At 39.3% G+C, this 13418-nt stretch overlaps 1 protein-coding gene across 6 annotated transcripts in view; it reads left to right on the forward strand.

The window, feature by feature from the left end:
* Positions 1–13418, forward strand: part of LOC120302567 (cartilage acidic protein 1-like) — a 90558-nt gene that overhangs the window by 72643 nt on the left and 4497 nt on the right. For 4 of the 6 annotated variants that reach the window (XM_039331153.1, XM_039331154.1, XM_039331157.1 and 1 more), the window contains one exon: positions 11378–11923. In XM_039331153.1, coding sequence (XP_039187087.1) covers positions 11378–11923 — 546 coding nt within the window. Of the gene's footprint in view, positions 1–4946; positions 5062–11377; positions 11924–13031; positions 13133–13418 lie in introns of those variants that run through there. The other 2 variants (XM_039331155.1, XM_039331160.1) reach the window with 2 other exon arrangements.

Genomic DNA, 13418 nt, shown 5'->3' on the forward strand with positions numbered 1-13418 from the left:
GCATGGATGTCAAACTTGATCATGTCATGGGACGTATCGTGATGTATCGCGACGTTTTTTGCCTTTATGGAGCTGGAGTGGGTGTGGCCTGTACATGATGCATCCAGCCCGTGGGCCACCAGTTTGACACCTCTGTAGTAGAGGATAAAAAATTGGATGCTTGAAGAAAAATGGGATACTATTCTAATTCTAGCAGCAGTATCCTAAGTTGGTCAATCATTCCAATTTGCATAAAAGTAGGGCCAACAGAACCATGAAATTATGGGAATATGAATAAGATGGTGGTAAAACATAGGGGCAGAATACAGGTCTTCTGTATGATTTAAGATCAGGAATCTTAATGAGCAAAACCATATTAGTCACTTTGGGTCTGACTATATGACAAGTCGCTTAGGAAAAGCAATACCTATCTCCACCTGCAGACACTAAAATGGAAAAGAGATTTTTGTACACATTACTCTGAGTTGAGCCTTCTCCTAATCCAGAATCTTTGTAAAATCAAAGTTCAGTAACAAAACCAGGTCATTAAAACGATCAGAGAATGGAAGTTACTAGAGAAGCCCCATATTTGTGGGGCCTCTTTGCAATTCATTTTTGTCCCAGCAGCAAAAAGAGAGTGTTAATTCTGTGTTAATCTTTTCTTGTTTGCATAACGCAGCTGTTTAGTTTATCCCAAAACAAATATGGGATTGTAGTTAGGAAAACTTAGTATCTTCCGTGTGACCTTTCACCAATACATAATCATTCTTACAAGAGGAAAAATGATATTGGGGGATTTAATTTCACTAGGATCATTTTTTTAAAAAAATGAAATCTTATTTTTAAACCTGTTAAGTCATCCACAGTCATTATTTCTCACACCCTCTATCAACCAATTCTTTACTGGGGTACCAAACTTTGTGATATGTACCTAAATACTGTATACAGTAAAATTCAACAAGAGCCAATTCAACCAAGAGCCATAGAGAAAATGTGGAACATCTTTGTGCCATCCAGACATCATACAGATTCTTTTACAGAAAAGCAAGTGAATGTAGGAAATACTTTGATTTGGATCAGACTTTACCAACTAGATGCCCTCCACATGCATAGGACTGCAGCTTCTGTAATCCTTGGCCAGCACAACAATGGAATCTAAGGATTATGGGAGTTGAAAGTCCAACATCTGGATCATGAGTTTGGGGAAGATGAAGGTTGTATTTAACATTTCAAAATTTACATAGAATGCTCAGAAAAAAGAATATCCCTAGTCTCTATATATGCAGAAGGCAACAGTGGATCACATCAATATATAAATTGAGAGAAGGCTAAGATAAAGCAAATTCTAAACAAAGCAGTTAAACTCAGTTATGCAGTTCACAGCAAATAATATCTTGTGGCCGCCTGTGCTAAAGGCACAAATGGTGTGTGTTGCTGTAATGTTCTGAGGAGATAACTTTTTACAGAAACTCCAGGATTGGCTCAATTCAATTTTGATGGACAAGGAACAGATTGTAACAGGAGGCAGCATGCTATAAATGAGAAGAGAGAAAGCAACAAAGATACACTTAATGCCTGGACAGGCCTGCTCACATAATCAACATGGCAGACTAGGCAGCAAAAAGAGTTGTGATATTTTTATCAATGAACCATAATGTGTTTTTCTGCAAGCCGCATTCAACAGATGGTCCATTTTCCCCAACAGAAGTCTAGATGATCATCAGTACAGCTGGAAAAGGCAACAAAAGTCTGCAAGGAAAACAAAGAGCAACCTTGGAAGCAAAACAGGCTAAAAGACCTCCAAACCAACTAACTGGTTTTCTTTAAGTGAAACTACTACAGCTTTTCAGAAAAGACTTTCAAATATTTTTCCTAAAATATATTAGTGCCACAAATTATTTTTAAAAGTCGAGGTGGAGCAGCTAGCCGTTTGCTCCAGTGCTAATTGATTTATTTCTGTGTGTCTATATTCCTTTATTCTGGCCCAATCACCCTCCAAGTTATCAGAAAACAGTGTCGTGCTATCAGTATTCTCTTCTATTTGTTTTAGTTGCCTAGTTCTTTTGTCTTTTTATGTCTCACACTCCAAACCAATTATCATCGCCACTCACTCGCTTTCCTCTGAACTGTTCCCAACCATCAATGTCCTTATGAAAAGGAAGGACCAGAGACCCACATTTGGAGCTTGAAGAGTATATTTTTAGTATATGCATATTGTTTTGCTCCTGGATCTCAAGACTTCAGTAAACTTTGCAGGAGATCCTGAAATCTGTTACTATTACTCAACAGAATTTTAGAAACAATATTCTCTGGGCTGATTTTCCCAGCTAAGTTATTCTAAGCAGCTCCTGGTCAAAGATAACTCCACCATTTGAGCCGATTAGGTACAAGTATCCAAAGGCATCACTAATATGCCTGTACATCAAAAAAATGTAAAGAAAAAAAGGCATTTACACTGTTGAGGTCCTGAGAGAAAATAAATTGCATACATCAGAAAGAGCATTTCTTTCATTCCTTTTGTATACTTAAGACAAGGGACATGGAAGAGTCAGAAAATTCTAATCTTGGCAACATTATAACCAATAAATGTAAAGAATTGCTTAAGGCAGTGATGGCGAACGTTTTAGAGACCGAGTACCCAAACTGCAACCCAAAACCCACTTATGCATCATCGAGTGTCGGGTGGGTGTGGCCAATTGGGTGGGCATGGCTGCAGTGGTAATGGCAAACTGGGTGGGACTAAAAAGTTCAATCAATCAATTCCAACTTTGCAAGATCTTTTTTTTTCCATGAGAAGTTGAAATTGACTGATTGAACCTTTTTTTTTTTTTTTTTGCACACGGCGGCGGAGGCCTAAAGCAAAAAAGTTTTATAAAACCCAGCTGAAGGCCTAGGACTGGGACGACGGCGTGCGTGCCCACAGAGAGGGCTCTGAGTGCCGCCTCTGGCCCCCATGCCATAGGTTCGCCACCACTGGCTTAAGACATATGGTACATGGATATCTGTTCCCTCCACACATACATGAGTTAAGGATTATACTGCACTCATGTCTAGTTCTCCAAATTTAGAGGAGTAGCTAGAACATGATTCCATTCAGCAAGAGAAAAAGATCTCAATCCAGTTCCCCATGTAATTATAATTACTCTGCAAAGAGCTAACAGCCCTATTAGTTGGACAATGATGAAAGAACCAGGTTAGGGAAGGTGAAATCACACAGAGAATGCACATTGAGATTTCTTTATCACATATTTCAGTAACTATGCAGAATGTCCATCTGGACATTCCCTAGCTAGTTAACTTGTGGGAAGTTGTCAAGCTACATGGTAAGCAAATCTACCTAGGAATCTACAATCAGTAGAGGCTGCCACACCCTCCACCCCTATTATCAATACCTGGTATTCCCTCTGTTTTCCTTTCTACAGCGATACCCCCAACTCCCTCTACTCATTTTCAGGTTGGCGTCATCCTGTCTCACCATAATGTCTCTCAGTGAAAAGAACAAACAAAAAGACTCTACAGGGAAATCTATTTGCCCCTCCCAACCGGCATTTGAGCATAGCTGCCTATCCCCCAGCTAGAGGGCGGATTTAACCCCTGCTTTCTCGCTATCTAAACAAGACTCTGATCATAATTAACCCCTTTCTTCCCTGATCTAGACATTTCTTTGGACACCAGCTGCCTGTATATCTCAATCACTAAATTACACTAGTCAACAAATCTTCATTTTCGAATTTAGGACAAGTGTCCCCATACATCTTGTGGCAAGCAGAACAAGAAGAAATTCTAAGGTGGCTATCTAGGCCAGGGGTAGGTAACCTTGGCTCTTTTATGACTCGTGGACTTCAACTCCCAACATTCCTGAGCCAGCTATGCTGGCTCAGGAATTCTGGGAGTTGAAGTCCACGAGTCATAAAAGAGCCAAGGTTGCCTACCCCTGATCTAGGCTATAAAGAAACCATTTTAAAATGCCAATAATTCCTCCTATATCTCCTTGATAACAGAATGAAAAATCCTCTTAGTACCATAGATGGCCCAAACTTAAACAATGTTAGACATACTAATTGGGTTCACACAACTAATTTAACACAAATTGACAAAGGGCAACTGCTATGTTCGTATAAAATTATGCAGCAACAGAAATAAACTTTTATGGCTTAATGGAATTACATTGTTTGCCCAATATGTCAGAACAATGGCTGAATTCCCACAATATGCAGAACCACAAATTAACTTCATTTTAGGCTGAACTGGACTCTTGTATAAAAATAGCCAGAACTCTTACTTGAATCTTCAGGTTTGTTGCCTTCTTCTAGAATCAACAAGAGGAACAAAATTGCAGGATAACAATCCAGAAATAAGCAAATCACTTTTTGGTTTGTTTGGAGTTATTGTTAACCCTTATATTTCCAGACTGATCATTCCAAAATAGCCATCCCTTACATTTATCAGGTGCTATTAGGCTTTATATACTGATCTCAATAGACATTTTTATATGCATACTGCCAAGCCCTATACAGTATTCTATCTCCTAAGCCTTTCTTTACAACTTGAAAGTCTGGCAACCCAGCTACCTTAAGTAGGGAACTCACAAGCATATATTCCTAATCAAGTCAATCTCAGCAGTTTTTTCCCCACAATACCGGTATCTATCTCACCTGCTCTATACAATGCACCCACTTAATGGTTAGATTCACAAAATATGCTAGTTTGATTTGTATTTTATGAACCCAATATGCCAAAATGTGATTAATGGCAAATTAATGGATGAACGTACTTTGTAAATGCAGGCAATCAATTATATGATTCAGTTAAGAGTAACATGGCTCAGTTATCTTGTTGTAATACAATAATACATATATTTTTTATCTCTCTAGAACTCATAGTGATGGTGAATCCTCCAGTTTCAATGGTTGTGTCTTGGGTATTCTGCAGATATTTAGCTGAGCTGAGCATTAGGAGCAGGAAATATAAGACATGGCACATCCGAAGAGCATGAGGTCAAGGGGTTGGATGACCAGAAATCATTTGCTAGTGAAAAGGATTCTTTTTATAACCAAAAGCTGTGGAAACATTTGTCTTCAAGTGAGTTGAATAACAATCCTCTCTTTCTCTATTGGCTTTGTCAGCTATCAGGGTAGTCAAGGTATTCCACCAGGGTTAATGCAAATGTATGTACAAGTGGGAAGGAGACCTTAGATGGAGCATCTCTGTGGAATACTTTAGCTGGAGTTTGTTAATCTGTGTTTCAAGGACCTGAAGGGCAGCTTGTTCCTGGCTCCTTCCTACCCTTGACCCAGGCTTATTAGACTTTTTTCACAGTAGTCTACCACCTGGGAAGGATTAGATCTTAGAAAAGAAAAGGACAATATGAATGAAGATGCCTGTAGAAATGCAGCTTCTGAACAAAAATGATCTTGAGAATTTGGCAGGTAAGGCTTAATTGCCATTCACAAAAAAAAGACAAATGGCCCAGCCGTCTTTTCTAAGTGGGTGTACAATCTTTTCAGGCTAACTCTTCCTTCAAGCAAAAGAGAGATAAAATTCTCTTCTTCCTTAAAAATAACATAATGAATAGAAACAACCAGCAGTTAGCCCCAAATCACCCCAGATGGCTGATTCATATAGTTTTGTTTTCACACTCCTATAAATTCCCACATAACGCAGTCTCACCTTGTGATACTCACACTCCAAAACCTGTCATTCTCCCCCTCCACATACTGTTCATTACCAACATCAAAGCAGCACATTCATCAGAAGCCAGTGATTTTCTGTCAGAGCCAGAGAGCTTATCTTGTTCTTAGCTGGGATAACTGGGGCCCTGAAGCCATCCCCTTCACTCCAGTCAGTGGGTTTGATAAAGCCACACGGCTTTATCTTATCTGAACTCCAGTGGCAGCCACCAATTAATATGCTTGAGAGAAGGTGTCTCTCCACTTCAACTAAAAAACCAAAGCTGGATCCCACCTGGAATCTATGTCCCCCAAAAGTTATCTCTCTGCTAAGTAGTATATGTGAAACTGGATGACAGCACCTGATGTTGACCACATAATACATACAAGCTACCAGAATAGCAAGATTAGCAAAGAGGTTTTATTTGAAATGCATTTTAAAAATATTTTACTGTCATGTTAAACATTTTCCAACTATAAAGATGTTAGTCTTTTAGTCATAAGCCTAGATCTATTTACCTGGGAAGAAAGTTTACTGAACCTTATTTTGGGAGATAAAGTGAGAGAGAGCCTGTGGCTTAGAGGTTATAACAACTGCCTAACATGCAGATAGCCCAGGTTCGAATCTCAGAAGAGTAAGTCTGGCTGAAGAGAGTTAAAGGAACTCGAAATAGCTATACCAGTTCTCTCTTTATTCTTTGTTAGCAAAACCTAATATATATAGGATGTTACCCACTGTCAGCCCTTCGAGGCATGTAAGGTCAAGAAACAGGAGCAATGTGGATTTCAAGAATTGGCTATTGTTGTAGGATATAATAAAGCTTGAAAGCTTCTAGGAGTTTCTCTCTTCTACTCAGGGGTAGGCAACCTTGACACTTTTATGGCTGGCTCAGGAATTCTGGGAGTTGAAGTCCACAAGTCATAAAAGAGCCAAGGTTGCCTACCCATCTTATACCAAACAATGTCACAGTGAGATTCTGTTGAATGTCCTTCTCAAGCTTTTTTCTTTCCCAGAACTGCGTAATCTTTTTGAAACTCTTTCCTTAGTTTGTTCATTCCTGCCCCATTTCCAGGGCCTAGTGCAGTGACCGAGTGCCCAAACTGCAACCCAAAACCCACTTATGTATCATCGGATGCTGGGTGGGCTTGGCCCATTGCGTGGGCATGGCCCAATGGATGGGCATGGCTGTGGTGGTAACGGCAGACTGGGTGGCCTAAAAAGTTCAATCTATCAATTCCAACTTTGTGAGATCTTTTTTTTTCCCATGAGAAATTGAAATTGATTGATTGATTGAACCTTTTTTTTTTTTGCACACGGTGGTGGATGCCTAAAGCAAAAAGGTTTTATAAAACCCAGCTGAATGCTATGCTTTAATAGCTATTAAGCAGAGATAATTTAATTAGAAGAAATTCTAATGACTGATTAGATTCACTGATAAGATTCAGTGTTAGAGAAAGGTATCTTGATTGACTTTGTCTATTTAAAGCACAACATTTTCACATAAAATGAAAAGGTGATAAATCTAATTGCTCATTTTAAACACCTCTAAATTTGCTAAATGTACATCATTCAATATTTGGAAGGAAACCTACATTAACTCTACACATTTCACTGCAGAGTGGTAGCATATCAATTCTCCCAAATAATGTTATTTGGTGGTTTTCTGGCTTCATGTTGTTTTTCGTCTGACCTTTGAAATAATTCTCTAATGATGTTGGCTGCAACATAAATTCTCACAAGATTTATAAAATATTGTCTTTAATAAGTAGCTAGGTTTCCCTCAATATAATGGGCTCCAGTATTTATCCCAACCTCAACTTTTTCAGGTAAGGCTGTTTCTTATTAAAAGTTAAGAGAATATTTAGTTAGGGCTACAGTATAAGATTAGGGCTGAAAAAAGTCTAGATAACCACTAGACAGAAGCAAAGAGATGTTTGTGTATTAGCTAACATTTAGCAGTCATCCAGAACTTTGCAGGTCTTTTCCACAACCTTACTTAATCACAAATGTTGGTGACATTGCTGTACACTTAATTCACATTTACTGGAAATGGTCTGGGAATTAAAAATATTTAACAACAGTCAAATCATTCAACAGCAAGGAGAAAACTACATGGGCTAAATTTCTGCTGATTTCAAAATTCTTTTTAGAACACAATGGCAATTTTAGCATATTATCAAGTAGGTTAGCTTCCTCTTTTATTCTATATTGCGTATGCATATTTATATTTAGAGCTACTAGATCTGGGCCCAAAAATATGAATAACTAGTAGATGGAAGCAAACAGCTACCAAAAAAACCCCACTTCCTCTGACTCTGTACAGGTAGTCTTTGGCTTACAACCACAACTGAGCCCAAAATTTATGTTGCTAAGTGAGACATTTGTTAAGTGCTACAGTTGTTAAATGAATCACTGCAGCTGTTAAGTTAGTAACACGGTTGTTAAGTGAATCTAGCTTCCCCATTGACTTTGCTTGCTAGAAGGTTACAAAAGAGGATTACATGACCCATGACATAACTAGCATAAATATGAATCAGTTGCCAAGTGTCGGAATTCTGATCACATGACCATGAGGATGCTGAAATGGTTGTATGAAAAAGGGTCGTGTTACTTTTTTCATTACCGTTGTAACTTTGAATGTTCACTAGATAAACTGTTGTAAGGCGAGGACTTACCTGTACTATCATCTCACAGTTGGCCCAAGTAATGGAGTCCAAGTCTGTTGGATCTATTTATATTGCAGAAAGCAAAGGCTTCAGGTAATAGTTAAGTTTAGCTTTTCCAGATATGCTTGACCGTAACTCCTTTCCACCTCCAGCCTATCTAAGGACTATGCTGGCTAGAGATGTTGTGCATTATAATCCTAACACATCCAAAGGCAGTGCAAGTACGTGGATCAAAGTTGCAGAAATCCAAACTACAGCTAAATGGCAATATAGGGATACAGAAATTTTGTGTCTTTGCTGCCATCTAGATTCAATATCACTTCCTAAAAAAATGAGTGGTTTAACACATCCCATCGAAATGAATACATGCCACGTTCAATAGGATTCAATGCTGCCTTCCAGTCACATTCACACAGTCAGCAAGGACACAGCCTTCTGCTCCTTAGCTCAAGTAGATGTTTGGTTTCAAGCTCAATTACAGATTTCAAAGACCTGTAGCTCTGCATCATCACTTACATCAGTGGTTAGAGAATTCTGGGAACTGAAGTCTATTCATCTTAAAGAGGCCAAGTTTGAGAAACATGTGGGATTTATAAGAGGAGTGGGCAGACATTCAAGCCCATCTTTTTTTTCCAAACATATCCTACTTTGGACACAGACTAGGTAAGGAACATTTCAGGGTTTATCCCAGGCCCTGTAATGCTATTTTTATACATCACAGCTGTGAAATATTAGGTAAAGTATTAGAAATCTTAACAGATTTTATTCTAGCTATATTGCCACAAAAGGATTGTGATTGGGCTAAACTATGGTATGTTTTAAACACAGCTTCCTGAATCAGAATTGGCTGAGTTATTCATTAAGCCATGTAGGGGAGGGGAGGGGGGGTTATTAAAGCCTTTTCTCCAAAATTCTCCCTTCTCCACTATAAGGCCATTAGTATCAGCTGCCTTGGGGAAGGGGTTTAGTTTCTATGTTTGTTTATTTTATTTTTTAAAAAAGTTTTTATTGAATTATCTATGTTGCTTGAAAACACTTGGCTAGAATTGGAAGGATTTGAAAATGGAGAATATAAATAATCAGAATGAATGCACAAATACTGTATCTGTGCTTTCATTTTTTTGTTTATAATAATAATAATAAAGTTGGAAGGGACCTTGGAGATCATCTAGTCCAACCCCCTGCTCAGACAGAAAACCCTATACCATTTCGGACAAATGGCTGTCCAGTCTCTTCTTAAAAACTTCCAATGTTGGGGCATTCACCGCTCCTGGAGGCAGGTTGTTCCACTGGTTATTTATTCTAACTGTCAGGAAGTTTCTACATAGTTCTAGGTTGCTTCTCTCCTTGATTGGTTTCCACCCGTTGCTTCTTGTCCTGCCTTCAGGTGCTTTGGAAAATAGCTTCACTCCCTCTTTTTTGTGGCAGCCCCTGAGATATTGGAACACTGCTATCATCTCCCCTCTCGTCCTTCTCTTCATTAAACTAGACATACCCAATTCCAGCAACCATTCCTTATATGTTTTAGCCTCCAGTCCCCTAATCTTTGTTGTTTATATATCATTTATTTTTACTGCACATTAAATACCATACTGTAGGTATTGTTTTAACTGTAATACTAAATGTTTTTGCTAAGCAGAAAAGTGGCATAAAGATTATCACCATCAATTATAGTGGATAAACCTAGTCAGTGTGGTTAATTTAGAGTTCAACGTATTGTGCAAACTTGGGCAATCAGGGTAATTCATTTAATCATGGGTTTGCATGATGTAAAAGCACAGCTAATATGTGGTCCTGAGTGGTTTATTTTAGCATGAAGTCTTTATTTGGGAGATGTATATCCTACATCTATCTATCAGTCTATCATGTTGTTTTTGTTTGCAACCCAGAATGTTTTGTGAAGTATATACTTACATAAAGTATATGAAAGTACAAAGAGTTTTCCAACCCAAAGAATAAGGTGCTTGGATCTTTAAGCAACTACTATCTTTCTGTTCACATTCTGTCTGGTGAATAACACTTCAGACATTTATTCATCTGATAACAACAATGGCCCTTTCAAAAGTCTCCCATATGCTCCCAGCGTTAATTTCTGGTATCCTACATGGTCCAAGTTCTTGTTCTCCAGAAAAAATACACACCATCTATTTACTTGTTTGGTGTAAGGAGAGATGGAAGAGGATTCTTCTCTTCATTCCATGTGATCTTCCTCCTGACAAGGTCCCTTCACTGTTAATTTGATACAACTGACATAAACCTGCTCTCCTTTGCCTCTCTCAAAAAATATTGTAAAGGGGATGGCTGAATTTCCTGCCACCCTCACCAAAACCTTCACATGTAATCTCTACATGAAAAAGTCAGAATGTGATTGTTTCATTATTTAACTAGTAGGTTAAACATTTGTTTCAATTCATTAGAGAGACTGCTAATCAAAACAGATAGGTTTTTCATGGGCTTAACAGGACTAACATATTTCACACCTGAAATAGGATGGGAGAATGAAAGCAGCTTTATACTAATCTGCTCATTTTTAATACACCCCAGAAAGGAAGCCTGGGGAAAGAAAATCTGCTGCCTAATGAGAGCTGCTTTGTAGCATTTCAGGGCAATGGCAGCTGTGGCCTGATGCCATGTATCTTATGGAAAAGAACAAGGCTGTTGTGAAAGGCAAATGAATAACCCAGATAGTCCAGAAAAGGGAAGAAGAAGAAGGGAGGGGGAGACTGAGGGATAGTTAGAGGTGGGGACATCTTCGTGGCTGGCATCCAAGTCAGTCTTGGGAGGAGGGAAGCTTGCTAGTGAAGATTGGCTGCTAACTACCCCCAAGAGGCTCCTTTGCAAATTTAGAGGGGGTGGTGCTAAAGCTTTAAGTGAATCCAGCTTCAGCTCCTTCCATCCCGCTGATAGTGATAAGAACCACTCGGAGAGATTTGCTTTCCTGGGCATAGGTACCTGGTTTCAATAGCAGACTGGCAGCTCAGTTGGACTGGGATTAGGACTGAGCAGTAAGTTAATTGCCAATAGCACCTGTGGTAACTCTGTTCCACTTGCCTGTTTTCCAGCAGAGGCACGTAATCTCTGGGCCATGATCTTACTTCGTCAATGGAATGTCCTGGATGCAGTGCTGCTGGCTCTGGTGCAGGGCTGGGTGCATTCCATGAGTCAAGAATACGATTACTACAGCTGGCCTTCAGATAACTTTCAGCACAGACGCTTCTATACCAAACAATCACAGTGTGTAGACATCCCAGCTGACCTACAGCTCTGCCATAATGTGGGTTACAAACGCATGCGCTTACCTAATCTGCTGGAGCATGATTCTATGCCTGAGATCAAGCAACAAGCCAACAGCTGGGTACCTCTCCTGGCCAAGAGATGCCACTCAGACACACAGATTTTCCTCTGCTCTCTATTTACACCTGTCTGTTTGGACCAGCCCATCTACCCATGCCGTTCCTTATGTGAAGTTGTGCGGGATTCATGTGCACCTGTCATGGAATCCTATGGCTTCCCCTGGCCTGACATGCTCAACTGCAACAAATTTCCCTTCGACAACGACCTGTGCATCACCGTGCAGTTTGGAAACAACCAAGTTACTCAGCCACCAGGTAAGAGCATGGACAGCAGAGGAGGTGGGGGAAAAATTAATAAAGCTGTTTCTTATACCATTCCCATGGAAACCCACTTTACAATGCTCCTTGGACTTTGGTTCCCAGAAACAAATCTTATGCATGCTTCTGTCTATATTAGTGTTTCCCAGTGTCAATGCTTCCAGATGTTTGGATTTCTATTATAGGTATTCCTTTACTTATGAATTTTGATCATGTGACCGTGGAAATGCTGGCACAATTGTAAATGCAAGGACTGGTTGTGACTTTTTTCAGTACTGTTGTAACTTTGAATGGTTGTTAAATGAATTGTTGTAATTCAAGGACTACCTGTACTAGAATTCTCAGCAATCGCCATGCAGGCTGGGAAGTTCTCGACTTAAAGTCAATACACCTAGAAATTGTCTTAGATTGGAAAACACTTCTGGACTCCTACCCTCTATCTTTTAAAGGTTCTACATATTAGGCAACTTGTACAGACATTTGCCACACAACACTGTTCCCACATCTATGTTTTTTTCCTCTGTAATCTAAGACAGAGCAGGGCATTACCTTCTGCTTCATTATCCTCATATCTTGAGGACACTGGGGCTTTCATTCTTTCTTGCTATCTATCTATATATCCCAATTCTTTGTAATTAACGTGTGTGTTACTACAGTGCAAAGTACAGTCTGTTAGTAGCCTCATGTATAATTTGTTCCTTCTAATGATTTCAGGATTGCTGCACAGAGTTTCTTTTGTTATGGAATATTACTTCCAAGTCCAATTACAAAAGCAGTAGCATTCATATAGGATGAACATCCAACAACTTTTTCTCTGCAAGCTTTTTCACTTAATAAACTTTGAAGGTGTTCGCCCTCTCAGGCATGCAATTCTAGGAATCATTGCAGCAGCTTCTCTCCAATGTTTCATATCAATAAACACAATAGGGAGAGGTGGATACAGAGATTTCAGAACTAAAACTGACAAATGTTTGCCCACACACAGGCATGCACATCTGCTATCTACAAGCAGTTGTTTGCAAATTCTTTTGGCACAGTAGCCAGCTGGAGGCACTGTTTGATCAAAAGAGAAGGCAGGGTAATTTCAGAGGTATTCTGATCATAGAGCAAGCTGGAAAAAGAACACAGAAACCCTGCTTTTCTACATCTGGACTTGGTGAACACCAAATCTGGACCTGCTAAGAACCAATCTACATCTGGGATCTGGTAAGCACCATTTTCCACAAAGAGGCTTTTGAATGTGATCAAGAGTACTTATGGAGGCAAAGCATATTATTTTGCTCCCAAACCCTACAGCATTCAGAGCAATTTTCATGACAGCATTTTCTTGGAACAAGAAGCAGATATAGCCATTTCCCTAACCCTGGCTTTAGAAGCTTCTAAGGCCAGGATTAGGGAAATAGCTAAACTCCAGCACATAGTGTTTCTCAACCTTGACAATTTTGGAGATTGAAATCCACATATCTTCAAGTTGACGAAGTTGACAAATAGT

Source organism: Crotalus tigris, unplaced genomic scaffold (assembly GCF_016545835.1).
Source record: "Crotalus tigris isolate CLP2741 ecotype Arizona unplaced genomic scaffold, ASM1654583v1 scf7180000024434.1680833, whole genome shotgun sequence".
Classification (NCBI taxonomy): Eukaryota; Metazoa; Chordata; class Lepidosauria; order Squamata; family Viperidae; genus Crotalus; species Crotalus tigris.